The sequence below is a fragment of the Ixodes scapularis genome, unplaced genomic scaffold (genome assembly GCF_016920785.2).
Source record: "Ixodes scapularis isolate PalLabHiFi unplaced genomic scaffold, ASM1692078v2 PGA_scaffold18__7_contigs__length_3171195, whole genome shotgun sequence".
Lineage (NCBI taxonomy): Eukaryota > Metazoa > Arthropoda > Arachnida > Ixodida > Ixodidae > Ixodes > Ixodes scapularis.
Genome location: NW_024609844.1, coordinates 136,158 through 163,718, shown reverse-complemented (window position 1 = coordinate 163,718; position 27,561 = coordinate 136,158). Strand labels below are relative to the sequence as shown.

Genomic DNA, 27,561 nt, shown 5'->3' with positions numbered 1-27,561 from the left:
AATGGGGTGCCAACAGGTAAAAGGGTGATGGGCATGATCTGTAGGTTAAGAAAGCTAAAATCGGTGTAGAAGGCCGATACTATCTAAAAATTTGAAAACAATGTCACAAGAGAATCATCACTTAACAGCAGAGCTGGGCGTAGTGGGACTTGTTCTTGATACAGTTACGAAAAATGCAAAAGCCATTCTTCATAAGCAGGACATTCAACTAGAATATGAAGAATGCTTAAGGCATTGTCACACAGCTCACAAGTGGGGGCATCTTCCCCACAAAAGAGGTAGCCATGAGTCAGACGAGTGTGACCAATTCAGAGCCGGCAAAGGACAACCTCAAAAAAGCGTTCCTGGTGGCGTGCACTCTGCCATTCGCTCAAAAGAGGTTTGATCATGTGCAACTAGTTGCCGATTTCTTGGTCCCATTCAGCCTGCCATTTGCACTTAACATGACGCCTGAGAAGGCCTCTGTAGTCTGCATAAGGAAAGCTGTGGAGATTAACTGTTCGCTTTACACAAGTACTTGCTGCACGATCTGCTGCCTAATTGCCCGGAATGACCACATGGCTGGGAAACCAGCAAAATACAATTTCGTATCCCTGTCTTGAGGCAGCAACAACCTTATTTCGCAGTTCAAGAAGCAGGAAGTGCTTGACGGGTGTTAGTGAAGACAGTGCATGTAATGCACTGAGGGAGTCGGTGTATACGATGGAGTGAGAGAGCTTTTTATCAAGTATGAAGCCTATGGTAAGAAGCAGACTATAGAGCTCTGCTGTAAAAATAGAAGCAGAGTTGATTTGCCTAACAAGTTGAACTGTCGAGCCAATCGTGGAACACCCAACAGCAGATTCCGCCTTTGTACAATCTGTGTAGAAGCTTACATATTCGGAATACTGACTTCGCAGTGCTAAGAATTCCTGAAGAAACACCATTAGGAGTATCAGCTTTCTTGTATCGCGTGAGTGAAAGGTCACACTTAATGACAGGGTGCTCCCAAGGTGCTCCCGCAACAGTAGACTGCACTACCGGAGGCCTCCAATCGAGTCCCATGTTCTCACAGGCACTTTTCAATCTCAAAGAGAAGGGAGGCACAATTGTGGCTTTGTTTTGAAACACCCTTTCAGAGCGCATGTCTTCCACAGCCATTCGCGCAGGGTGATCAAAGATGGACCTGACTCTCGGGGAATACATAAAGCCCAGCGATAATCTTCTCTTCTCAAGAGACAGCTCGTTGGCCTCTGCATACAGACTTGGCACAGGAGACGTGCGAAAGGCACCCGTCGCCAATCGCAACCCAAGATGATGGATAGGGTCGAGCATTTTTAGAATGGAAGGCCTCGCTGAATCGTAAACAATACTGCCATAGTCCAGTCGTGATCGCACTATCGAGCGATATATCCTCAAAAGGCACGTCCGGTCAGAACCCCAGGATCGGTGGGAAAGGACTTTAAGAATATTAAGTGATTTGTGAGCTTTTAATTAATCTTAGATTCTTAATATGGGCACCAAAGGTTAGTTTGCTGTCAAATGCAAGACCCAGAAACTTGTACTCAGGCTTCACAGAAACTGTGAAATTGTTTAGTGCAAGAATAGGTTCTGGAAGTAGTCTGCGTTTCCAAGAAAAGCACACACAAACTGTTTTATCTGAGGAAAACTTAAACCCATTTTGATTGGCCCAGGTTGATAGCTTATTGATGGTTAGCTGAATTCGTCGCTCACACAGTGACAGATTGCAAGACGACACAGAGATCTGAAGGTCGTCTACATAGAGTGAATATTGCGGTGATGGGGGGATAGCCAATGCAAGGGAGTTTTTGACAATAAACGAAGTGACACTAAGAACGCCTCCCTGAGGAATGCCATATTCCTGGACAAGCACTTTAGATAAAGCTGTTCCTATCTGAATACGAAAGGTACGCCTGCTGAGGTAGCTCTCAATGGTACGAAGCATTCGACCACGGATACCCATATCATACAAGTCCCTCAGTGTACCAAAACGCCAGGCTGTACCGTAGGCTTTGCTGTTGAGGGTTCTATGTGTGCTCACTGTTACCTGTATGTCACCTAGGGATGTCAATTTTAGAAGCGTAATGCTCTGGAATTTTTGGCAACTTCTACAAGCAGATCACCGGAATGCAGTTTCTTTGCCTTGTAATCAGCACCAAGCTGACTGTCGAGAACCTTTGCTACAAGAAACGGTGACATCTTAGGGAGATGTTTGTCGGGGACCTCGAACTGGATCACCATGAATCTTGAAAAAGTTTTATCTTCTTTATCTTTTACTATGACTGTTCATTCGGGACGATGCCTCTTAACGGCACGTCCAGAACTGGGGGTTTTGGTTTGAGGGTTTGCCATAAGAGGCGAAGTTTGTTCGGAACCTGTGGTGTGCCGCCCACCACGGAGCCCAAGGAATAGATAACGCACCATAACAAAAAGGGCTTTGCTGGAGACGTTATGCTATTAGCACTGCCCAGGAACTATAACCGAGTGTGGTTCTGGACAAGGGGTCTGTCGCCACCCAAAGTTAGCCCTCGCCGCCAAAGAAGTTGAGGAAGGAAAGAAGAGAATGAGAACAGTGAAAAGAAGGAGAAGACAAGTGTGAAAGAAGGGAGGGGATAGTAGATGTGGCGACTAGGACAGAATCATTCTGGCCGGCCTTACCAGCACTCCCGTCTATGAGAAGCAGAGGCTGAAGTGGTGTATTGCCTCGCCCGGGGAGCCCCGAAGGGTCCAAACATACTCCGGGCTTGGCTCAACCACCAGGATGCCCTTTCCCCCAGACACGGGAAAGCCACGCACAGCCAGACGTGGGCGGGCGAACCCGCATGGCTCAGGGTCCGTGGAGACGCCACTCTCCAAACACCTGCTTTCACAGGTGCCCCCTGCGGGGGTCGCTGTTGGGACTTCGTTGTTCAACCAAATACGAGATCTCCCGCTTGGTATTTTTCCATTATACAAGGAAGATGAGAGAAAGAAAATGAAGATGATGAGTTGTATGCAGTCAGCACAAATCTGAGTGGTATTTGTGAATACTCAGACATAGCAATGAGCTTGTCACCCATCCAAGAGGCTACATATCTCTAACCCGCAAATGAGCAATCTAGCAGGGGCTGTATGACAGATGTACTCTCTTACACCTTGAAGGCTGGTTCACACTGTTGCGACCAACTACGACAAAGTCTGACACAACCGGTTTTCGAGCCTCTTACGACCACGCCGCGCGGCAGCAATGGTGGTCGTAAACAAACACAATAAAAAGAGAAGCACTAGAGTTTTTTTCTTGCATTCCAGCTTCGTGCCCTTCCTATTTTTCTTGAAGGCTAATGTTGGCTCTTTAGCGCACTGGCGTTGTATCACGTTGCGCCGGAAGTTGGAAGTTTGCGACACACCTCCTGATGAAACGATCGAATTCTCCAGTTTGAGCCTTAGCCGGAGCACGAAAGCAGTCCAGTCTTCCGGGGCTGGTCGGAGCGCTCGTCACGGTGGCTCCTCTGTGTGTGCGACCGATTGAATGTTTTGTCAGTCGCCCAATTTTTGTGCAGCTTCTGTTCTTGTGAAAATGGGTGTGTGGTGCCAGGTGCTAGTTCCCCAATCCTATCAACACCAGGCATCAGACGGCATAAAGCAGGGCCGGCCCATTAAGCGCCCTAGGCAAACTACTGCCGCAACGCCCCCGGCGTCCCATCCCATTCACCTTTTTATATGCCCCTATCTGCGACATCACATAGTCAGTAAATATGCGAGTAGTGTTCCAAAACAAGCTTTATTTTTTTTTCTGACGAAAACTGCCGTGTTCAAATAAATTAGTAAGCTAAAAAAAAATTTCAAATGGGGGCGTAGCAGCGCAACCCTTTTAATGGCTCCCTGCAGACCTCCCAGTCGCCTACCCCCAGTCCTGGTATAAAGACCTGGCAGTCTAAAAAATAAGATGTTCTTTTTTTCTTTGCGGCAAATTTGAAGGAATAACTATCTTTTGCAGTTGCGTTCGTGACAAACGTTTACGATTAGGGTCGATAGGTCATTGTCAGTGTTCCATTTTCTTTCTTTTTTTTACTAACTGTCGCTGTTCCACGCTTAATCACGTTCGGAATGTGTCGTTAGCCTACTGTTGTCATCAGTAATTTATGTTGCCTACAACGCGGCTTCGTCTTATCATGAATAGAATCATCCTTCTTTTCGCCCATAAGAGCGTCGCCTAATTTACTATTCATTACACTAAACTCGGTCCTAAAATTTCTCCACCAGATAACCCTAGTTATATTGTCCTTGTCAGTAATTTTTTATCAATTTATTCATGTCCGGACCGCTTTGTGACACACCTTTAATATCACTGCTTTAAGTGCGCTTGAAACCGGGTTTTAAGGGCTTTCAAAACAAACTCATGAAAGAATCAGTGAAGCTGTTCGCAATCTCCACTCTGCGCGTGCCCAACTGAGTGCGCTGGTTCGCCGACTTTCTAAAAGAGTTAAGTCGCAGAGCCTTTTGCAACATTCCCAAGAAGAAGGGGTATACTGTAATATAATGCATTATACCCCATCTTCATGGAAATACCTATTAATACTCCCAAGAGTGTATCCCTTCAAATGGAGAAAAAATTTGGCGACACGTGGTTACTTCTTTGTTCAAACCAGCGTTTTATTCAACCGAAGTTTATTGCTGAGCCCTCATGGTCGTGCAAAAAATTACTAAATTATTTGCGAAAAAAGAGAAAATAAAAAAGAGAACAGTCGATAAAGCCAGTTTTCAAAATAATAAACATATGCAACAAATCTTACAAACTAATAACACACAAAAAAATGACTCCGTAGAAGTTGAACTGTTGTCTAAGTTCATATCCTCGGCCTTTCACTGTCGAATATGAGTGATATTCAAATTGGCGCAAAAGTAACGTCCGTTCTCTTTTGAAAGTAACCGTAACGGTATATTGTTACGTTCTTAGGATGGTAACGAATCTCAGAACTCGTTTAGTTTTGACGATCTAAAGAGTGACGGTATTTTGCTACGTGTTTTCTATAACAGGCACAACAGTGCTTGGGTCCCACAGGTGCCAGAAAGCCCAATACCCAATATCTTTGCACGGCCCCTTGAAGCTGACAGTGCGGCGGGAACTGCTGTACATACTTGCTTGACCAGACAACCGCCTCCCTTTCATTGCTGATTATGCCTTCTGCGTGGATATAGCTGGGAGCGCGGGCATGCTTCGAAAGATCAACGTAAAACTGGTCCAACGGGCTCGTAGTTTCCACCACCCTGCCACTCTAGGCCCTTTGCACCTGCCATTAAGAAAAACTTTTAGCCTTCAATAAAATTAGGTGAGTGATATATTTAATAAATGAATTGCTAATTATTGATATTAAAGGCATGGTTTCAAATAGAATCTTGCTGAGCATCATCAAAAACTATGATAAAACACCCATGCTACAGGTATGAGGCACGCGCAGCATTTTACGGCGTTCTGAAGAAATACTCAATTTTGACGCCTGTCTTGTTTTCAGCTTCTTATCGGAGTGCATCTCTACGCGGGCAATCGGAAGGCGAGATTGACCACACGGAGATGCTCTCCGATAAGAAACCGAGAGCCAGATACGTGTCCAAATAAGGCATTTTTTCAGAACGCCGTAAAATGCTGCACATGCGCCTCATGCCATTATAACATGGGTGCATTTAGTCGTTCTCAATGATGCCGAACAATATTATCTTTGAAACCATCCTTTAAGAATAATATTTAACAATTTAAGTACTCGGAATTTATAAAATATCCCATTATATTGAGCTCTAGCAACTTTCCTTGGACACACACCACTATGGCAACAGGCTTCTTTTTTGTGCGATGCGTCGTTTTTGCAGTAGCGATTTTGCCCGTTTTCGGACACACCCTGTATATGTCAAAACAAATGTTTTATACGCTTGGGAACAGGACTCCACCTCCATCAATTTTGCTGCATATGGCAATAGTGACAACCACTGTACAGTCACTGCAGATTAAGACATATTTAGATGGATTATGCCTATACAGTTTTTAGATAGATGAATACAAAATCAGGTCAATTATACCTTTAGTACAACAAATGTATATGATTCGTTTACTACAAGAGGAATTTCGAATGTTTAAAAGCTTGACGAATTCAAGTGAAACCATACTTTGTTTCAGCTTAGGTCTGAGCGCGGCCGATGTTATGAGCCGAAGGGCCAATCAAACAGCGAAAGAGACACAAAGCTATAATGAGTTCTCTGTCGCCATCTCTCTGTGCGTGCTCCTCCACCGGCTAGTCCTATCAAGCGCAGAGGGCACGCCATGGCGTTGCGCTTTTTGCGCTGTTTTATTGGTCCTCCGGCTCATAACATTGTCTGCGCTCGTACCTAAGATGAAACGAAATGTTTATGAACACCAAATGAATAGCACTTAAAGTATGAATATCCTCAATGATCAGAACCGTCTTCGTGAATGTGCAAAAAAGAATAAAATCATGCAAAAGGAAGACATACATACGAGTATTACATGTAGCAAGCACATTGAATGATGTCATCAGAATTCAGATACTCAAATCGGTCAAAAAGAAAAAGGACGAAGAATATAACGAAATGAGGTAGGAAATTACACTGCATTTCTAAATCTTCGAGTCATGTATATTCTGTTGCAGTCCTATGAGCAAAGCATTAGTTTCCAGCTCAGTGTGTTAAATAGTTTCGAATACCTTCTAACATTTGCAATATTCAAGGTTGTTGCTATTGAAAGACCTTAGTTATTTTAGAAGTTTGTATATTTATGGTCATGAGTAGGCCGACTTGTAAGGAACGTAAGTGACCCTACAGACAACCGAGAGACTCCAGGAGCAGCACGTGATTAATGACTCTAAATGAATAAAAAAAGACTTGGCTTCAAGTATTTTCTTTTTCTATCGTGCACAAAAAAAAAACTATGTTCGCTTCGTTTAAGGTAAATTCACTTTTTTTTTATCTGTGTTAACACGATAAATAAGAGGCTGAGAGATTTTGAAGCATGCGAAACACACACTGCTCGCAAGTAGAACCCTTGCAGGCCTATCGCCAAGCCAAATGAACACACGTCGGTGCTCGAGTATTTCGTTTGAACCCTATCCACAACTATGATGCATGTAAGGGTTTCGATCACTTGCAATGTATTTTCCGATGATTAAGTAAATCGCTATAAGCCGCAAACGCTCTACCGCACGTCTTGCACTTGAACGGCTTCTCTCCTGTGTGAGTCCTCTCATGATTCACCAAACTGCCTTTGTTAGTAAACGCCCTGCTGCACGTGTTGCACCTGTATGGCTTCTCTCCGGTGTGAATTCTTTCGTGATTCGCCAAGCTCCATTTATGACTAAACGCCCTGCTGCACGTGTTGCACTTGAACGGCTTCTCTCCGGTATGAATTTTAACGTGAGATATCAAGTGAGGCTTCTGCGTGAATGTTTTCTCGCAGGCATCGCAACTGAAGGGCCTCTCGCCAGTGTGAGTCCTCTCGTGGATGGCGACAGCCGCTGCGGAAAGGCATGAGTAAGGACAGAAGCGGCACGGGTGCTTCTTCGGTCGTCGGTGCGTCTGCTGCTTGTGTGGGCCAGAATTGTTGGTCTGGGGAGAGGTGCCACCTCTGCGGCTGTCACGAACAAAGGTATCCACTTTGTCGCCATAGCATGCTCCGAAGCAGTCTGTTGGGATGACACGACAAAGCAAGAAAGGTTGGCGCAGCTATTACATTATGCAGTTGCGGCCTAAAGTAGTTATTCATTCATTTCAGATGTTAAAAATGTTCATTCACAATGCCTGTAAAGGCCTACAGGTGACCATTAAAGACTTGACTCTGGGAGTCCTATCGTGCCGTAGCTGTGGTGGCTTGCGCGTTCTCCAAACCAAGTACGAAATGGAATTCAAGCCGTCGCGGCCGCTGCTGCCCAGTGTTAGCGGTAACGTGTTACAAGTAGTGTCGTTAACAGTATCGCCTTACCTTTTTAGTAACGTGATAATGTAGTCGGTACTATTCCAAGACAGTAATGGTATGGTGCCTGGAGCGCGTCTTGGACTGGTTTGATTAGCGTCCTATCCCGCCCATACATCAAAAATGGTCCCGAAGTGGCAACAAATGACGTCACCGAAGCCAAAGTGTCATGCTCTTGCATCTCACGATCCTGGCGGCTGTCGTAGAAATGCTAACGAGAAGGCTGCGAGTAGCACAACCGAACACGAGTGTCGCTGTCGTCATGGCGTCCCAACTTCTGGCTGCCGAAACTTTCGTGGACCGCCACACTTGAGAGCGGCTTTGAGCAGATCAAGCGTCTGCTACAAACACCACCGCTGTTGGGACGCCGCCAGGATCGCGACCAGCGACAGCATGACACTTGTATGACGTCACCAGGCAGAAATCAAGGGACCACTTTTTTGAGTGCGCTAAACAAACCAGTCGGAGACGCGTTCCAGGCACCATAATAACGGGTAACGTATTTAAGTAATTTGTTACATCTTCTGAAAACTTGAAAAAAAGTACACCTATATTTTTTTGCCAGTTTCTATACTACACTTTACCTGCAGTCCAGATGCAGCTGATGCTACAAGCTGAGGGGAATTATCAGAAAGAGGGAAAAGGGAACCATCATGGTATTCTCTGTTTTTGTACGTGTTCTGTCATCACTGAAATAAACACACAAGGCCAAGTGACTTGTGATTTTGACGCTGATTGATTTGTCCGATTAGGTTGCAGCGTAGGCTGCGTCTAAATTTTGACTGTTTTCCCCATGCAAACATTTCCACTTTATAAAAACCCTAAAGCCAGCGCCTGTCATCCCAGTGTCGAATCACGCTGTCGCCAAAATATAGCAAAAGCGCTCTTACTGTCTTCTTATAAAAAACAAATGTTGTGCATTACTTTCTGTCGATTACGATATCGCATTCCTTTATTTTGCAAGTAACGAGTAACATATTTCTTTACTTTTTTTTTTGGTAATGCCTACAACGCTGCAGCTGCATACCGCTGCCAGTACGGAGCGCTGGGTGATAGCGCGTTGACATTCATAATGATCGTGACTGTGTACTAAGTAACACTGGAAGGGTCGTTTACACGCACACAGATTATAAGGTTACACAAAATAGCATTCAATAGGCTCGTTTATTAATCGTTGTGTACCTTAGAAACTTGAAAAATCACTAAAGTACACAGCGAATATTTTACGAGCGATTTGAAAGAGGAAAACGCGGTTCTATATCGACATTGATATGGACATTTGCCAGTCTAAAGCGACTTCGGCGACACAAATTAACGTTAAAATCTTTAATCATTTGAAGCAGCGAAACCTTTTCGGGCTACCTCATGCGTCGAAAATAATTTATAGCATTTGTGAGAGCTACTCAATCAACCGGAACTAAAGAAAAAGACAATTTCGTAATAAATAACCAACTCAGCACGATACATTTCTCCGATATTAAATAATATGTATCAATTGCAACTTCGAGTGCCCAGACTGAATGTTCCTTCAGTTGAGCACAGCTTGTTTGTTTACTTTCACTTGAGTTGTAGTTCTTGGACTTTGGAATGTAACACCCCCCCTTACCTAAAAGAACAAAAACAAAAAAAAACATTAAATTTTGTTGCAATATTTTTTTCGGTTTGGTGCAGGCCATTAATTAAAACTTAATGAAGTTTCCACGTGGGGAAAACATTGTGTACCACATCAGACTCCTCACGTTTTCCATTTTCTGGAAAACCGAGCCTACAAAAAGGTGCTAAGGAGGCTGGATGAGTATTGTCCCGTGTGCGTCTTCTCATACCTGGTGTTGTTAGTTCTGTGGGCACCATAAGATTGGGCGGAGAAGTCGCACCGCCGTCTGTCCTCCCCTCCTGGTCCATCTTCAATGGTTGCCTCTGCAATTCGGCTCCTTGGAAGGAGAGCTCCGCCCCCTTGTCCTCGCAGTCCGTTCTCTGCCATTCGGAGTCGAATGCTGCGTGGGCAAGTTCTGTTAGGACTGAAGATCAAATTTTTTTTTGTATCATTTTTTTTATACTACACCATTACAGAAGCCCAATCAGAACAAACTTAAAGAACAAGCAAACATAGACACATCATGCATATGAAGTAGAGCAATTCAGGGGTTTACATTCGTATTCCAGTGTAATTCAAAGGGTAAAATCATATCACGAAAAAACACAGGCATCAAATTGAATACTGAAAATCCCGAAAAAATTGATTGTAAAAATTGCACGTGAATCATACATTAAGGCAATCCTTCTCTATTAAATACATACTTCAAAAGTTTCACTTCACCTTGAACATACGGTAAAGGATTACATCAATACGGTCCCACACAAATCGACAAAGACGCAACTAAATACGATCAAGGAGCGGGATTTAGTTACGTCACTCCCGCTCTGTAGTGCTGAAAGAAAGGCAGGCATGCCACAGAACCAACAACTGTACGGCATATCACCGCCATAGGTTTTGGGAATTATACGTCAACAAAACGGGCATGGTGTGTTGGCAAATGAAGGTACAGAAGGGAATAAAAATGTCGCATGTAGTTGGCTGAGCTGTGGCCATTGCTTACTTGATCCGACTTGTTGGTCCCATTCATCTGGGAAAAAATGTAGCCCAAAGGTCTCGCACTGCAGAAGTTGACCTAGCTGGTGGCTGCCCCTCCTTTTTAGGCAGCGAAGGGTTGCTCACATTTAAGAGCAGTTCCGGTTAGCTCGGCCTGCAAAGTTGAGAAGAATGAGTATTAATAAACAGTCTCCAAGACAAAGGTACTTTACATGCCCTCAATTATCGTCACATTGGATGAGCAAATCTAAAACTGAAGGGTACCAGCGCTTGGAATTGGTCTAGTTGGCTCTTCATTGCTTGATTAGACTGCGGAGTAAATGATAACGAATTACGACGCAGAGACAAGAAAAAAGAAAACAACAAATGGGAAAACGCGCATTTGCAGTTCAGTTTAAACAAGTAAAAAACTGAAAGCCACTTTCGAGATTAAACAGGGCGTGGATAACAACACCATTTGTCAGGGGGGGTACCAGCGAGAAATTTCAATCTGAAGGACGCGGGAAAAGTAAGTCCTATGTGACCATACAATTTCCAAGAGTGAATGTTTTGGCCAAATAACACTGACCATTGCTATTTCCACGAGATGTTTCATTATATACGTATGCAGCGTCAAACCGCTAGCGAGGAGGAAAATGTTTGCCGGTTCCATCTGTGCCGCATCCGCGTGACTAATGCCATCATTTATAAAATGATATGCAGTGTAGATCAATCAATCAGGCTCGCATTTTGCCAAGAACTAACATAAACGGGGCCCACTTAGGGAGAACGAGTTTTAGCTGAGATACTTGGTTCACGTTCACGAGTTCCCCATAGCTTGGTAAAAAGCCTTTGAGATCATCCAGAAATTGATTATAAAACGTTATAATTTGGTTAAGTGATCTCCAGTATAAATTGATCACCATTCATCACCAGTATAAAGTTTAGTCCCTATGGCAACGCCAATGTTTTTTTTTTTTTTTATTTTTATTTCTTCAAACTCAAGACAAGCTTGAGTGGCTTTCTCCTCTTGATCGTCTTCATTAAAAAGAAGCTGAAACACTTCTTCCAAGAAATGAGATAGAGGTTGATTCCAGCGTAGTTTTATCCCATAAATCGAAATATTTCGTTTGTTTTCCCCGACGATGTAACTAAACGCCAGAACACACGAAAAAACCCCGACCAGTCGTTACGTCATAAAAGGATCATTCGGCCGCCAAGCGCGAGTCGCTCGTGAGCAATAAACCTTATTTAGATTCGGCCGCCATCTGTCGGACGTGGCGCCAAGCTTCCTTCCGACGCCATCTTTGAGGCGAATGGCAGAGCGCTGTGGCCGTTTGTAGCGCGTGAGTGGCGCGCAGCAACCGCATGACTGCTCTGTTCCGCTACGTATTCAACGAGAAAATAAAATTAAAAACAACCGATGCAAACATTCGGATTGTATTGTTTTTCTTTTTAAAGGTATCATAGCCAACGTTTGAATAGATGTAGCACTTTCCTGTGCTATTCATGCTCCCTAAAAGAGCACCTGCGGCGTTAGTGTTGTTTTTAAAGGGCTCCTAAACATTTCATTAATGTATGACACTTTCCACGATGGCATGAAAGGCTCATGATAATTGTATGTAACATCTGCAAGCATCTATTATTTTATCTGATTTTTTGGTAACTTGATGTTGGGTAGCATCGTAGCTTCGCTCGTGCAGAGCAACGGGAAGGTCCGGTCAACACCGCTCATATACACTGTTTTGCGTTTGTTTTTCCCGCTCAAGTAGGTCTTTTACAACCGATTAAGGCTGATGCAAAGTGCAGAAGAGCCAGGCGACGTGACAACTTCGTTTCGCACATGAATGTTAAAGGCAACGGTGCTAAAAAGCAAAGGTGAACGCTCGCTTACTTTACGCTGTATCATTATCACGCTACTCTCACATTTCGAAAAACATTTTGGAGATGTAGTCGAAAGCATAAAAGTGGGCTCTTGACTGCTAACCTGGACCTGTTGGCAAGTTTGACTGTCCCGCTCGCTCGCTTCCCAACTGAATGGGTTCGCGCTGCGGGAGAAGCTTTTATTTTTAACCAATACTGCAGGCAACCACTTTTATGAGCACTGGTCATATTGCATTGCGAGTAAGCATGAAATTCAAAAGCTTTCTGAGCTATGTGACCGCACTACCAGGATGAGCACATTAAAATGTCGCCGACGTTTATTCCTGCATTTTCTCTAAAGGGGCCAAACAGTATATATGCGCAAGTACTGAATTTATTTGTTAGTATTATTATCATGATTATGAAAGTAAAATGTTTTACTTCCCATGAAATGATTTTTTTTAATACGTCATATTTCGCGTATTTGCACCATGGCGACACTCAGGTCATTTCCTTTTAAGCTTTTGTGCCTCGCATACGCTTGTGTGAGTATGCTAGTGTAGATCTTCAGCGTAGTATTTATTTTTTACCTGCAATAAAAATACTACTATCGTAAATTCGGGCTGTATCACACGCACTCCTCATAATTTTGTTTCGAGCTACCATTTGGTGATCTCCCCAAGGAACGGAATACAAATTTATTTAAAAATTTAATTTCATGTTTTTTTTTTTTCGTGTGTGTGTGGATTTATATTTATTTATTTATTTATTTTACCCTCAGGGCACATGGCATTACAGAGGGGAGTGGGAACAATAGTAAACATAATAAACAATTGGAACAAAATATACAATACTTAAGGAACAGGGAACATGAAATTGGCAATAGATGTACAAAAAAGTGTGTGATCATTAATTGATGTGAGCGATGCAGGTAAGCTATTCCAGTCTTTGGAAGTCCTGGGAATAAAAGAGTCATAATAAACGTTAGAGTGGCAAAATGGGACACCGACTTTGTGACGATGATCAAGGCGTGCTGAAACAAAGTAGGGGGGGATGATTAGTTGGGATTTAAGCTGAGGAATATGGTGATAGATTTTATGAAAAAGACAAATACGAAAGACTGTGCGACGACGTGCGAGGCTTGGGAGTAACAAATTATCTTTCATTGATGTAACGCTTGCGGTGCGGTTATAGTTCGCCATTATGAAACGTGCAGCTCTGTTTTGAATACCTTCAAGTGAATCAACGAGGTAAAGAGTAGAGGGATCCCAGATGGAAGCTGCATACTCTAGCTTGGACCTAACTAGTGTTTTATAAAGAAATAGTTATAATGATGACGGGGAGAGATAAAAGTTACGTTTGAGGAAACCAAGCATTCGATTGGCGTTGTTAGTCACATAGTTGATATGAAGTTTCCAGGAAAGGTCAGCACTTAAAATCACACCCAGATACTTGTATGAGTTTACAAGTTCTAGGGGTGTGTTATTAATACTATAAGCAAAATTGAAGTTGGCTTTACGTGTTATGCGCATTATTTTACATTTATTAATATTGAGCTCCATTGACCAGAGTTCACACCAGTGTAGTATGGAATCTAGGTCATATTGCAGTTTTTGTGAGTCAGAGTCATTAGATATTACTTGATAAATAGCACAATCGTCAGCAAAAAGTTTAATTGAAGAAGAGACCACCGCATGCAAGTCATTAATATATATTAAAAAGAGTAGAGGTCCCAAAACGGACCACTGAGGTACTCCGGAAGAAACTGGTGCAGAAGAGGAGTTAGTACCATTACACGTTACAAATTGTGACCGATTCGTTAGAAACGAAACTAGCCAGTTAAACACGTTAGAGTCGATGTTAAGTTTACTTAACTTGAGCAGTAAAAGTCGGTGCGATACCTTGTCAAATGCTTTGGCAAAGTCTAGAAATATGCAGTCCACCTGAGATCCCTGATCAAGCGCCGAATGAAAGTCGCTGGTGATAGACAAAAGTTGCGTTTCACAAGATAAATATTTTCTAAAGCCATGTTGAGCTGGTGAAAAAAATGAATTAGATTCTAGAAAGTTAACGAGCTGCGTATAGATTATATGTTCAAAACTTTTACAGGGAACGCTGGTTAGTGAGATGGGTCTATAATTGATAGGAACGTGCTTATTACCTGATTTGTGCAAGGGAATAGCTTTACCAATTTTCCAGTCGGCTGGTACCAATCAGGTCTCAAGTGATTGCTGAAAAATATGTGCAAGGATTACGGAAGAGTACTGATTTGTAGCTTTAAGAAATTTTGAGTTAATCTCATCTATTCCAGTCGCTGAGGATAGCTTAAGACAATTGATGATCTTCAGTACACCATCTGGAGAAATGATGATAGGATCCATTAATGGGAAGGAATCAACATGATAGCTTGGGTTAGCACAGATGGGGGTGCATAAAGATTCCTCAATCAGAGTTTCGTCTAGTGTTTTAAGTGAAATACATGAGGGTCTATCACGGTGGGACAATACATTCCAGAATTGACGCGGATTATTTTTTAACATAGATGGTAGCAAATTCTGGAGGAAATTAGCCTTAGCACTCTGAACTGCACTCTTATAACACTGAGAAGCACTGAAGTAATTCTGCCAACGAACTGGGCAGGACGTGAGCCTGGCAGCTCTAAATAAACGTTTCTTTTTGTTCGATAACCTCAGAAGCGCCCTGTTGAACCATGGTGAAGTAGAATTTACAATTATGGTTTTCAAAGGTATATACTTTTTAGTGAGCGAAATCACCGCTTCCTTGAAAAGCGTCCAGTTAGTTTCAACAGAGCGCTCCGAGACGTTCTCAAAGAAAGCATCTAAAAAGCTAGAAAATTCAATATTAATGGCATCAAAATTGGCTTTGCTATAATCTCTGATAATTTTCTTTTGATTTATGACACAAGTTGAACGAATGCACAAGGTAAAATGTAATAACAGGTGGTCACTGAGGCCAGGAAGGTAAGTAATTGGACCAATTAGGTTGGGCGTAGTAGTAAAAATCAGATCTAAAATGCTTGACTTTGTAGCCGTTACTCTCGTTGGGCTGTGAACTAGTTGAATGAAATGGAAATCAGAAAGTACACTTAAGAACTTTGCACAGTCTGTTGAAAATGGGTCACAGCAGGGGTCACTCGGTCCCCAAACAATGTTAGGATAATTAAAATCACCCATTAAAAGCAGGGGCGTATTTGGAAAACGCGTTGAAATTACATTCAACGCATCATGTAGCTTATCTGTAAAATCAGTAACATAAGAAGGTGGGCGATAACAGCATCCTAATACAAACTTTTGATGTTGAATGATCATACACACCCAAATTATCTCTAGAGAACTGTTAATATTTACAACAAAGGACGGAATACTTTTAATAACTCCAATTAGAACACCTCCACCCGTTCGCAACTCCCTGTCCTGCCGATAAGTAGTGAACTGTTTCAGTCCGAGAAACAACTCTGCGTCTCTAACTTTGGCCGAGAGCCATGTTTCGGTTAATACAATAATGCTAGCATCGCAAGTGTCTATGACAGAGCTTATATCCTCGCGTTTATTCATTAAGCTTCGTATATTCGTAAAAAGGATAGACAAGTTCGACGAAGAATCAAGACGGCCACCACCCCTCTGCAACCGCTAAACAGGAACAAGTGCACCCTCTGGGGCCGAATCGGCTGCATCACGGCGTCTAACACTGCTTGAGCTATGCGGTCGAAGTAATTCGGTGACGTGCCCTGCGTCATGGTCATATACATAGCATTTTTCATTTAGAAATAATTTGTTATAATTAAGTTTAAAAGTAGTACCGCTTGATTTTCCAAACTCAATAAGCTTCCTTCGCGCCAAACGAGTTGCAAAAGAAAAATCCTCGCTAACACTGACGTCCATTGACTTCAGTTTCGCCTTTAAAACCATGACTTGCTCTTTTGCCTTGAAAGAAGAAAATTTAACGATGACTGGCCTACATTTACTGATAGTGTACTGGCCAAGCCTATGAGCCCTCTCAATGTCGAAAGACAGGTCAGTTTCGCCATCGAAACAGTCAAACAAAGCCCTTTTTATTTTTTGTTCAACTTGAGCCCACGTTTCCGCAGCACTATCAGCGATACCATAAAAAAGGCGTTGTTTCGCCTAGACCTATCTTCAAGTTCATCCAAACGATGACGTAAAGCAGTATTCGTTTTCCTCTGCTCTCCCATTTCCTTTCGTAGGCCTTGTATCTCTTGTTCAAAAGCAGTTGTCTTTTTTTCGACGGATACAAGCCTTGTACTGATTTTTGTAACCTTTTCTTCAATAGATTTTTGACTTTGCTTTATTTCGTCCACGGAACTGATTAGCGCTGTTTGGCCAGCCTCAAACCCCTGTGACCGGGAATTTAGCTCATTTAATAACTGGAACATTTGTGAAAATTGCTGAGCTTGCTCCGCATTCATGGGACCCGGATTTGTTTCAATATCTCCACAACAGAGCAGTGATCTTTTTTTAAATTGTTTTTTAAATTACAAAACCGCTTCAGCTTCCCTTTGAAGATGTCTCATCTTCAAGACTGCCATCACTTTACACATTTCAAATCCTTCGTTAGTTCATTCGTAGTTTTGTTTATGCATTTTTAACAACTTCTAGCCACCTCCTCTCTAAAGTCTTCTTGGACCCCGAGGGCAAGGTTCAAGCTGAAACATGGCTCTTATCAGGCACGTTGCCAGGATTTTGGTTCGGGGGAGGGGAAAGGAAGGGGGGGAGGGGGGGGGGGCCGCCTATGACAAAATGCTGTATGAGGGGGAGGGGGAAAAGAAGGTCTCAGCAAAATGAAACATTTCTTTTTGGGGGGGGGGGGGGGACCAGGCCGCCCCCCCCCCCCCCCCGCACTACGTGCCTGGCTCTTCATATTGATTTTGTTCAGACCTGTTTCGCCAGCTTTTCAAAAACAACTTTAGGGGTCAGTGTTTGGTACCTGGTGAGAGCGATAGCATTCTCGGTTACTGATTGGACATGACATCCCAGCGTTTTGCTCTGTTAAAGTATTTGTCCCGAGTACTGCATACATAGGAGAATTTCAGCTATTATACAGGAGTAGATAGCATCAAACCGGAAGTAAAGCACATCATTATAGTTTCAGCTTGCGTCGCGCATCACTTTGTCGCGGCACTCAGCTTTTAGCAGACGGCTGCCTATATTCTGGTCCGTTAACGGAAGGCATGAAAGTATTTTCTTTTTTCATTTTGTCTGCGAATGACGCTTCGTAGCAGACGAATTCCGTTGTTCACTTACGTTAGCAGACTAATCATCTGCTGACGTTTTCTTGACTCGCTCCATGAAGTTCCAGTCACACTGCTCGTACACCAAGCAGAAGACAACCTTCAAACACCGTCTGAGGCACGTTTCTTTCTCGTGTCTTCTCATACTGGGCCTAACAAAACCGTCTGCGGACGTGTTCAAAGCACACATATGTGTTCGCTAGGAACATGTCTGCAGAGAGTTTTGCTAGGCCCAAGATGAAAGTACTGTCATGAAGGAACCAATTTCGGCAGTTCACACACTTGTGACTGCTTGCGACCGGAGGGGCTTGTGAACCATGTTGTGACTGCTGACGACTGGCCGCTGCGCCGCCGGTTATAAGTAGTCACCCGTGTTTTATGCATCTGCGGCTGTAAGCATGGCAGTAAGAAATTAGTACAGTTGCCTTGAGCAAACAATAAAGCAAACACTCAGATAGTACACATTGTTTCACCGTTTTAGAAATAAGACACCACCTTCAGAGATTCTACATAATAAACCAAAAGTAAGACACACTATTTAATTTGTCCACATTAAGGCATACTTTGAGGGATTATACAGTTTCAATCAATAAATGTAGAAAGAGGGCAACGAGATTGAAAGAACACCAAAGGGACGTTGCCAAGGCCACCCATGCCACGCGGTCCAAGACGGAACTTGTCGAACACTGCTGGACGACAGGACACAGTTTCGACCTGGACAAGCGACGACGCTGGCCCGAGAACAAAGGCGGGGGCAAAGAAAATTCGTCGAGTCCTGGTTCATTCGCCGTGACTCATCGGTGTGCAACACCAACCGTGGCCCCCTGCCGGACGTTTACGGGGACGTGTGTGATAAGTAGACTGGTCGACCTCACCTCATTTGTGTCAGTGTATACTGAAGATGCCACCTGCATAGGTGGCGAAACGTCTGTACCTTTTGTTATTAATTTGTTATGTTAAGTCGGAGTAAACCTTTTCAATCATGAATTCACCCGGCTTTTGGAACATTTTTGGCTTTGAAAGGGGTGGGAGGGGCAGGGGGGGGGTGGGGGGTGAGGGCAGTAAATAGGCAAAGTGAGGTAAAACAGAAAATAGAAAGTTTGCGTGCAGCAGGCTCAACTGTAGCCATCTCATTTGATCTGGCTCTGTCGCATTCGTGTAAAGACATAATATAGCACAAAGGCGTTGCACCACCGAAGGGGGATTCGGCCTGTGACAGGCCACCTTTCCAAAGCTGTGAAGTGTCGTTCCCATCTGCGTCCCCAGTCCTGACGAGTTTGATCTGCAAGGTTTAGAAAGAATACGGTTAATAAACAGGAAGGAACGGGAAGCGACAATACTTGTTTGTATTTTTAACTATGTATATTCGGCAAGCTGAAACTGGGTGCGAAATTTTAAAAAAAGACAGGCATCGCAAATGAGCAATGAGAGTACAGTTAAGATTTACATTTGAATGAGATGAGTATGCACTGATCACCCCAACCAGTTAATATTCAGAGCCGACCTAGCGAATCAGTAGATCAGATTTATCGTCCACTGCAACCCTTGCTATATTATGCTGTGATTGAAATTCTGTTCTCGTGAATTAGACACGCCATATTCGGAAAACACAATGAGTATTAAAACTTGGTTTGGGGCTGAGGCGTATGAAGATGCGACCCATTATGTCTCAGATTAATGAGGGTGAATGCAGTACAGCTGTGTTTGCATCTTCGGGTGTCAGTCGTCTCAGCTCTTTCTTCTTCTTAAAAGTTGTTTAGATTTCGATGTCTGCTGTGTGAATCTTCTTTCCTTCGTCATTCTGTACTGCCTTGGTCGACTGTTAGACACATCACGTATTAGATTAATAAATTGTGTTTTTTAGCTGAGGAACAACCTTAGGTATCTACTTCTGCCGGTTGATAACTCCAGTCCTGAAAAACAAGACAACAAGGCTGAAGAGGCAGCGGTGGCTCCGGGGTAGAATCCCTGAATGTTGCTGGGCGGCTCTCACAGAGTGGTGGGTGGCAACACTTGCGTCTGCTAACGGAGATGCCACCTTATATTCAATCTTTTATAAGGTCATCACGCTGTTATTGTCATTGAGCATTACCACTCGTGAAAAGGAACCGCGGGTAACCCAAAGAACACGCAGCGTAACTTTCGAATTTTAGTGGTAGGTTTGTTTGTAACAAACATTCCTCCACAAAAATGGATAAGATGCTGGAAGGTCAGCCGATATTTGCGAAGAGGCGGAAACATGTTGTGTGGGCAGGAAGGGGGGGGGGGGGGGGGGGAAGTGGTTTAGATGGCCCGAAACCCCCTAAAATGTTTACGAGCCAAGCGCCCCCACTGCTACAATTCTGCTACAAGGCGCGGGGAGCGGACAGACACGTCGCAACTGAGACCCAGTAAATGCGGAACTACCGCCAAAGACTGGCTTTTTTGTGTTTGTGTGCCTCGAAGCTCAAGGAGACGACGTATTTAAAGGAAAGGTTTCTCCCAGCTAGGGATGTCGCGAACCACCCGAGGTTCGATTTAGAAAGGTTTCGATATTTGCGAAGCGAACTAAGGTTTGATTTTGAAAAATTTCGATATTTTCGTACCGACCGAGGTTTGAATTTCAAAAATTCACAACTTTCGAACACAGTGGAGTTTCAAATTCGAAAATTTCGGGTTCGAATATTTCAAATATTTTGTGACTTGAGGTTCGATAAATTCAAATATTTCAAACTTTCCTAACTTGAAATTCGAGATATTTGAAAAATTTTAATTTCTTGGGATCTGAAGTTCGAAAAATTCGAAGATTTCGAAATTCCTTGGAAATAAAATTCGAAAACTTTGAAAGCTTTGAATTTTTATAAACATGAAGTTCGAACAATTCTAAGATTTCAATTTCTTTCTGCATAAAGTTTGAAGGTTTCAATTCTTTTTTAACGCTAAATTCGGAAAAAAAAAACTTCGAAGATTTTGAATTTTATTCAAGTCTAAGTTTTCAAAGTTCGAAGTCCGGTTTTCAAGTTCCTCCACAGTTTCAATTTCAAATAACGTTGCCACGACTCACTGGTTTTCATGAAATCAAGTTTACAAAAGTTAGGGTGCGATATCTAGACTCTGCGAAGTTGGTCAGGCAATTAAAGGAGACGACGAGTGTCCCCAAAATTTGCCAGTGCAGGGTGACGTGTGGCCATAGATCAGTAACTGTGACTGCCGACCCGGGGGGGTTGGGGGGGGGGGGGGGGCGTCTTTAACCTGCATCACGCAGTAGTGATCACACAAACACACTGTATTACGATACTCATCCAGTTCGAAACGGCCACGGGCGGGCAGGAGGTTGAGGCTCAGAAAAGCCTTGAAGTGACCTGGCAAACTACCTCCCCATCCCTTGAACGCTGGTAGTAATCCGATCGAACGCCGCCCGAGTGACGCTGGCATATAGTAAGTTAAGTTTGTAATTGTCCTGGAGGTTTGTTTTCTGGGACGGAGGAATCGCCTCGCAAAAAGCACAGAACCCTACACAACTCGAGGTCGAGGAGCGTTCGACCATACAAGTGGCGTCGGAGAGGAAAAACGGGCCGGGGGGAGAGGAAGGGGGAGGGGGGGGGAAGGGGAGGGGGAGTTTCAGCCCCCCTTTCCCCCCTTCTGTAAGGAAAACAATACGGGGAAAGAGGGCGTGGTCGAACCATATTTTAATCTGAAATTATTTATGCATATAAATAGCTATTGTTGCTCTTCACTGCATAAAAGAATGCGTGGATGGTCATTGTTAGAAACTGATTGTCAGAAGGCACTACTCGTCACATGCTTAGTGGTTCGGAAGTTCAAAGCTATGTTTTTTCGACCTAAATAACTGTGCCAATAGTAAAAAAAAAAACATTAATAAATGCGGGGAGAAAAATCTGGAGAAAAAAAAACTATCAAGAATTTGCCGGAAGTGTTGTATTCTTGCATATTCAGAAGTTCAGAACTTCGAAACAAGTTTCTCCTTCCAAAATGTGTACAGGCTAAAAGAAACACGTCCCAGGAACTTGAAGCGAAAAAAAAAATGTTTTCTTTTAATGACATGCTGAACTTGAGGAATATAAGAAATCTTCTCCCATGAGTTAATTTATTCCTTAACATGAAAAAACAATAAATACATTATTTTGTATTCTGCAGATGGCAATGATATGTACTGTCTGTGGTGTTAATTCAAATGCGATACCTCAAACAATTTAGACGAAAATAAATACCAAGTTTAGGGCATAATTGCATGTAGATACACGTTTGGACATTTCTTCGAAACTCACCTTGAATAACAATAATCACATCTTAAGACGACACTTATCTAGGCTACACATAGATCATTCGTAAAACGTTTAACATCTCGACCATGAATAGCTTCGGCTACAGCGCACTTCAAATCTGGCACAAAAGATAATCGTCAAAAACCCGTCGTCCTTCCTCGCCCCTTCGGGAATTTATTTCTTTAAAACTAAGCATGCCAGAACATTGAAATAAACGGCATTGTCTTTCGTAAGGAACGCAGCACCGCATGTAAAAGTTCGAGAAAAAAAGTTAGGAATGTACCTCACTACTTGAATTCAAATGAAGTCGTCAACCGCTCTTTCGAGGTTCGACGAAGGTCGAACTTTTACCCTAAAAGTTCGAAGTTCGTCGAACTTCTGACTTTTCAGGATTCGAAAGTTCGAAACTTTTTCAATTCTCTTGATAAATAAGTTCGGAAGTTAAAAAATTATCGAATTCCTTAGCATAGGAAATTCGAAAAGCTTCCAACTTTTTAGTGCAAGAAGTTCGAACGTTCGAAAATGATCAAATATTTTGGTCAGTCAAGTTTGGAAGTTAGACAAGCATCAAATTTTGCAGCGTGATAAGTTCGAAAGTTCGAAAAGGATAGAATATTTTACCGTAATAAGTTCGACGGTTCGAAAAGCGTCGAACTTCTTAGCTTAACAAGTTCGAAATTCGACTTCAGTCAAATCTTACGATATAGAAAATTTGAAAATTCAAAATCTTTCGAAACTTTCAAACCACTTGATTCGATCATCGAAACTTCGGTTCGAAAAAAGTTTGCGGCATCCCTAGTCCCAACTTCTCCCCAACGTAGGAACTCTCACCCACTACACGAGGTGTACACGCTGCAGTCTCCCCCAAAGGAGCCAACAAAATGCTGCACCCGCTCTGAAGCTTTTGTAGTTCGTGCTGTACTTGAAGGATAGCATGCTAAAAGGGCAATGCAAAGATGTCATGATCTCTTTGCGTTGCCTTTACTCCCAAGACTTAGAATATGCAGGTCTTTCACGATGCGACGTTTTTGAAAAAAAAGCTGAATCGGGAGGTGTTTTACACACGGAATACTTAAAGTACTATTTTAAGTAGGATTAGAAAACATGTACTTTACTTGAAATACATTCTCTGTGCCTGTACTGGTTCTTTACTACGGTGCTTTTTCTGGTAATTTCTGAAGAATGTATAATTCCGGACTTTATAAAGTGCATTCCACAAATTCGGAAACAAAAAATGGCGTGTATCGTCATGTTAAAACGCGCTATCGTCTTTCGAGACGTCATCTGGTAATTTCTCTCAGTGACATAATGGCAGCTACGAGACCGATAAAAAAAAGTGCCTTATAAATGTCTCGTGATGGTTTGTCAGCCAGAGTAAAAGAACTACTCCGTGGCGGCTTGATTTTATCCAATATTTGCCGCAATTTCCGGGAAAAAAAAACTGATGCTCCTCCGATTACCCCTGGAGCAATGCATACCAGATAAAATACAATAAGAAAAATGTGGTATTAAAGGGCGTCATAAAAGATTGTGTTAAAAAGTATTTGTACTTTAATTTAAAAGTATGTTCTATTTATAGTACTTTACTTCAAGTACATCGCACTTGGTGTGCTTACGATACTTGAAGTACATAAGCTCTAAGTAATTGACTTTGAACTTTACTCAAGTACTTTTTCTATGTTCTTAACGCAGCACTGTAAACAAGCAAACACTGTCTGCAAAATCAAGCTCACGCAGCGCTAAACCTTAAAGTAGAAATGATACATCCGCAGTACATCATTGACCTAATGGGTCTCCGCTGGAAGCGTGGAGCGAAAGCTTACACTGCAGAATCTCCTGGGTTTGACACCGCTGCACCCCCCCCCCCCCCCCCCCAAATGGCATAAACAACATCATGTAAATGCACAAAAAAAACTCGTAGGACTTTCAGTCGGTCGATAACATACGCACAGGATGACACTTTTATACGCACACTGTAGTCGCACACAGACAAATTCGAGTGAGGTAGCAAAATTAACATAAAAAGATTCAAGAGGTTCGTTCACTGCTATTAAAAACCCGTCCCCTCTTCTCAATGACCTGTCACAACGATAAAAGTTAAAGCACTTTTCACACTTCCGAATTTCAGAGTTGTGAACTGTACTAAAAGCCAAGTTTCGGTCAAAACCACAATATCACTAGATGACGAATCGATTAGCGACGCCAAATCATCACGGTTTCCAATGACACTTCAGATATTAGTTAGTAAAACTTGGATTTCTCTAGCAAAATGAATGAGGCCATCACGCTGATTATTTTGTTTTATACCTTGATGATGATGCCATGCAAATATTTGTAACTTCAACGTCAGGAATTTCGTTACTCGGAGTGTAATCAAGTCGTAGTTCAAAAACGCAATTACCGTTGGGACAGCAGAAATAGCATGGATTGTTTACATATAGCTCAGTATTGCATAGTTTAAAAGGTTCATTACTCGCCTTACCGGACTCAATTAATATTTTTCTGACATAGCGTGTTTCGATGGACAAGTCCTCGGAAATGGAAATGTTAGTACCACGAAGCTCGGGTGTAGAAATGAAGTTTTTCTTAAGGCTTAAAAGACAAAAAATTTACAATAATCGGTCAGCACGTATCGAAGCTAAAAACACGACCAAGCCTATGTGCACGGACAAAACTTTCAGAGAAAATGTGAAGGTGAAGCTTTTTTTTTTTATTAATATTATTTTGCATACTTTGATATCTGACATCGGCCACATTTCCGGCAATGAAGGGGATTCCATAAAAAATATTAAGTTATCTCAGTGGTTTGGCTTATAGCATTTAATGCCTGCTGAACGGTGTCGACGCTGGATATATTTTGTTTTACGGTAGCGAGTCTGCTGTGGATGTCGGTTACCTTATTTTCAATTGACAGCAGATTGTTTTTGATGGCACCCCCAGTGTCAAGAAGCAGGGATTGCCCTTCCTCGAGTCTAACTGAGCGGTCACCAGGGTCCTGAAGTAATGAAATCATATTGGGCGTTTGTTTTTCTTTCAGATCCTTAGAGGGACCGGGTTTTAGCTTGATGCAGTGATGTGATTGGCCTAAGCCATTTTGGAGCACCTTTTGGAGCAGCCAAAAGAGTGTTTCGAAGCAGCAAAAGTGGCTTTTGGAGCAGATATTCTTAGAAAAACAAAAAGTTTTGTTTTAAGCGCTGTACAAACAAGGGGGCGCTGTGTTGTGCTCTGTGTCAAACGCAAACACATCGAAGGGCTTTACTCTGTTGTGCTTTTCTCCTCGCGCCTTCGCTCGTTCAGCCGTCGGGGAGCGCGTTACAATAGCCAAAGCTACGGCTGCGCAGGCCTGCCAATACGTTCGATTCCCAAGGCCTTTCTAGGCGTGTCGAGCAACGCTCTCGCTGATCAAGGCAGAGGAGAAAAGCACGAATGAGTGCGCAACAGGATCAAAAGCTTGTACACTGCATTGTGAGAGCTGCCCGATTCGACCGCCCACCTTTGCAGCTGCCTGCGGAAAGGCAACACGTGGTCTTGTATATCGGAGAGTTCGCTCAGTGCGATATCGTTATGCACAGGCGTACTTTCGTTGCGGGTATAGGAATTAGTGCCGTTCCCAGTAGGCTGATCATCACAAACTACTGACCGTGATTGGCTGCCAAAGGTGGTGCCTTGCAGCGCGCTTGCGATCAAATGGTCCTGTCGAGTGCTATCGCATGCAGAAGACACCGTTGCTTCTAGAGACGGGCGTTGATCTTCAACAGCAGTGGAACAAATTGGATCTTTGGGTAAACTTAGCTCGATACACTCATTTACGCGCCGGATCATCTTCCGCTGAACCCGCGCTCTGGCCGACATCATTGGGCTACAATGGCTATGTGAATGGTGCAGTGCGAGAAAGAGAACACTTACCACGTTCCGAGTCATCTGCCGCTTCCGACGCCATCCCCCCGATTGAAAAGGAACACTTAGGCGGACTTGAACGGAAACAAAACTGCAAAAGAAACTGGCGAAAAAAAACGAAGAATCGATGCGAACATCGCGAATACAAACTTTACGCGGGAAAAGTATTATCCGGGCTTAGCCAGTGGCTTGACTTTGGCTTTAGAAATACGGCTAACCCCTTTGTAACGGGGGATCCCACTCCCCAGCGTGGTATGGGCAGTATGGGCAACATGGGCAGTATGGGCCGTGGACCCCTGCGCCCCTGCCATGCCCTGCCCGCAGTGCTGTCGGCTATGTGTTGGCGCCGTCGTTGCCCTCCTCGTCGATCTCCCGGAATACCTCCGGCGGTAAAGATGTCGCTGGTCTGCCGCTGGCGTCACAGTGGAATCATAACCAGTGGTCCCACTCAAGGCCACTTCCGGTAATCGTGCATACACAGCGCTCCTCAAGCCGGATGGCGACAACTAAAGTTGTAAAACAAAAACAAACAAAAAAAACAGGGTCAAAAAGAATCGCAATTGACTAAATTGAGTGCGTTAATGTTAATATTTTTAGAAAACATAATAAGCTAGGTAATAATGATAAACCAACATGGAAAGAAAAAATCGAGCCGTGACCGTTAGCTTGAAAAAGTTCATTGCCCTAACCGAAGCCATGTCGCTGGTCGCGTTGTCGGCGTTGTCGGTGTTGCTGTTCTGCGAATTCCTCTTTCCTAGTACATTTCCCTTTCGGTTGGATCCTCGCTTGGCGTTTTAATGTCACATGAGTTACCGAATCGCGCTATGAATGTGTTCTAAATGGGCCTGCTCAGGCAAGAAGCCAAAAAGCCGGGGACTCACTTCGCCGTTCGAGTTTCCGGGATTCCGCTTCAAGTTCGTTGCTGGTGAGTGCAAACATTTTAATGTGCTCGTGCTGTCCTTCGCGTCAGACCATGGCACGATCGTCTTTTCTCCAACGCTGTGTATGTGACTCGATTAATTTCTTAGTCGTATGTACGTCGGACGTGACTTGTAAAACGGTCGAACGTAATGAATTGCTTGTTCACGCGCAACCTCCACGTATCGAAACTTTCACACCACTTTACTGGAAAAATATAAATATCGTAGCAAATGACGCGGATCAGGACCGAACCTTGGATTTGCTAATCTGTAAAATCATAAAAGAGAAGTTGGCATCATAGCATAAGATATAAAAAACAAAACAAAAAAACACGCAACATTATAAAAAGTGAATTTACCACTTGTTATATATTTGCATTTGGCTAAGCAAGTTGACTGGGTACATTGAACATAATTCTGAATTAACTAGTCAGATGGATGTCCTTTGAAGGGAATTAACGGGAAGGCACCTCCAAAAAACGTGTTGCTCAAACATGCCAATTTCCTGGACTCACGCCTGTCTTCTCTCTCTCGTCAGGATACCCTGTGGGTATGGCAGCATCTGGCACCTGTCGTCCAGCATGGGTCGAGACCCCTCCTCCCCCCGTCAAGCTCCAGACATTATTTATCTCCTCTTGGCACGTCATGCAGTAAGACCCACAGTACTTATCTAATTTAGAAGTATAAGCAGGGACAGATCCAAGGGGAAGATCCAAGGGGGGGCGACGGGGGCGGCCGCCCCCCCCCCCCCCATCCCCCCCGCCAAAAAAATTCGACCCCCCCCCTGCCCCCATCTCGGGGGGCAATTTGACATGGCTGGACCC

General features: G+C 43.3%; 1 protein-coding gene across 5 annotated transcripts in view; it reads right to left on the bottom strand.

Moving 5' to 3' along the window:
• LOC115309385 (zinc finger protein 239-like) overlaps positions 1–26,080 on the bottom strand; it is a 31,293-nt gene extending 5,213 nt beyond the window's left edge. For 3 of the 5 annotated variants that reach the window (XM_040210966.1, XM_040210969.1, XM_040210970.1), the window contains exons 1-4: positions 25,827–26,080; positions 17,938–18,045; positions 10,671–10,698; positions 9,778–9,948 (exon numbers count right to left, since the gene is read on the bottom strand). In XM_040210966.1, the coding sequence (XP_040066900.1) occupies positions 9,778–9,948; positions 10,671–10,698; positions 17,938–18,045; positions 25,827–25,841 (322 nt within the window). In that variant the 5' untranslated portion in view covers positions 25,842–26,080. Of the gene's footprint in view, positions 1–6,771; positions 7,668–9,777; positions 9,949–10,670; positions 10,699–17,937; positions 18,046–25,826 lie in introns of those variants that run through there. The other 2 variants (XM_040210968.1, XM_040210967.1) reach the window with 2 other exon arrangements.
• Between the last annotated feature and the right edge of the window lie 1,481 nt (positions 26,081–27,561).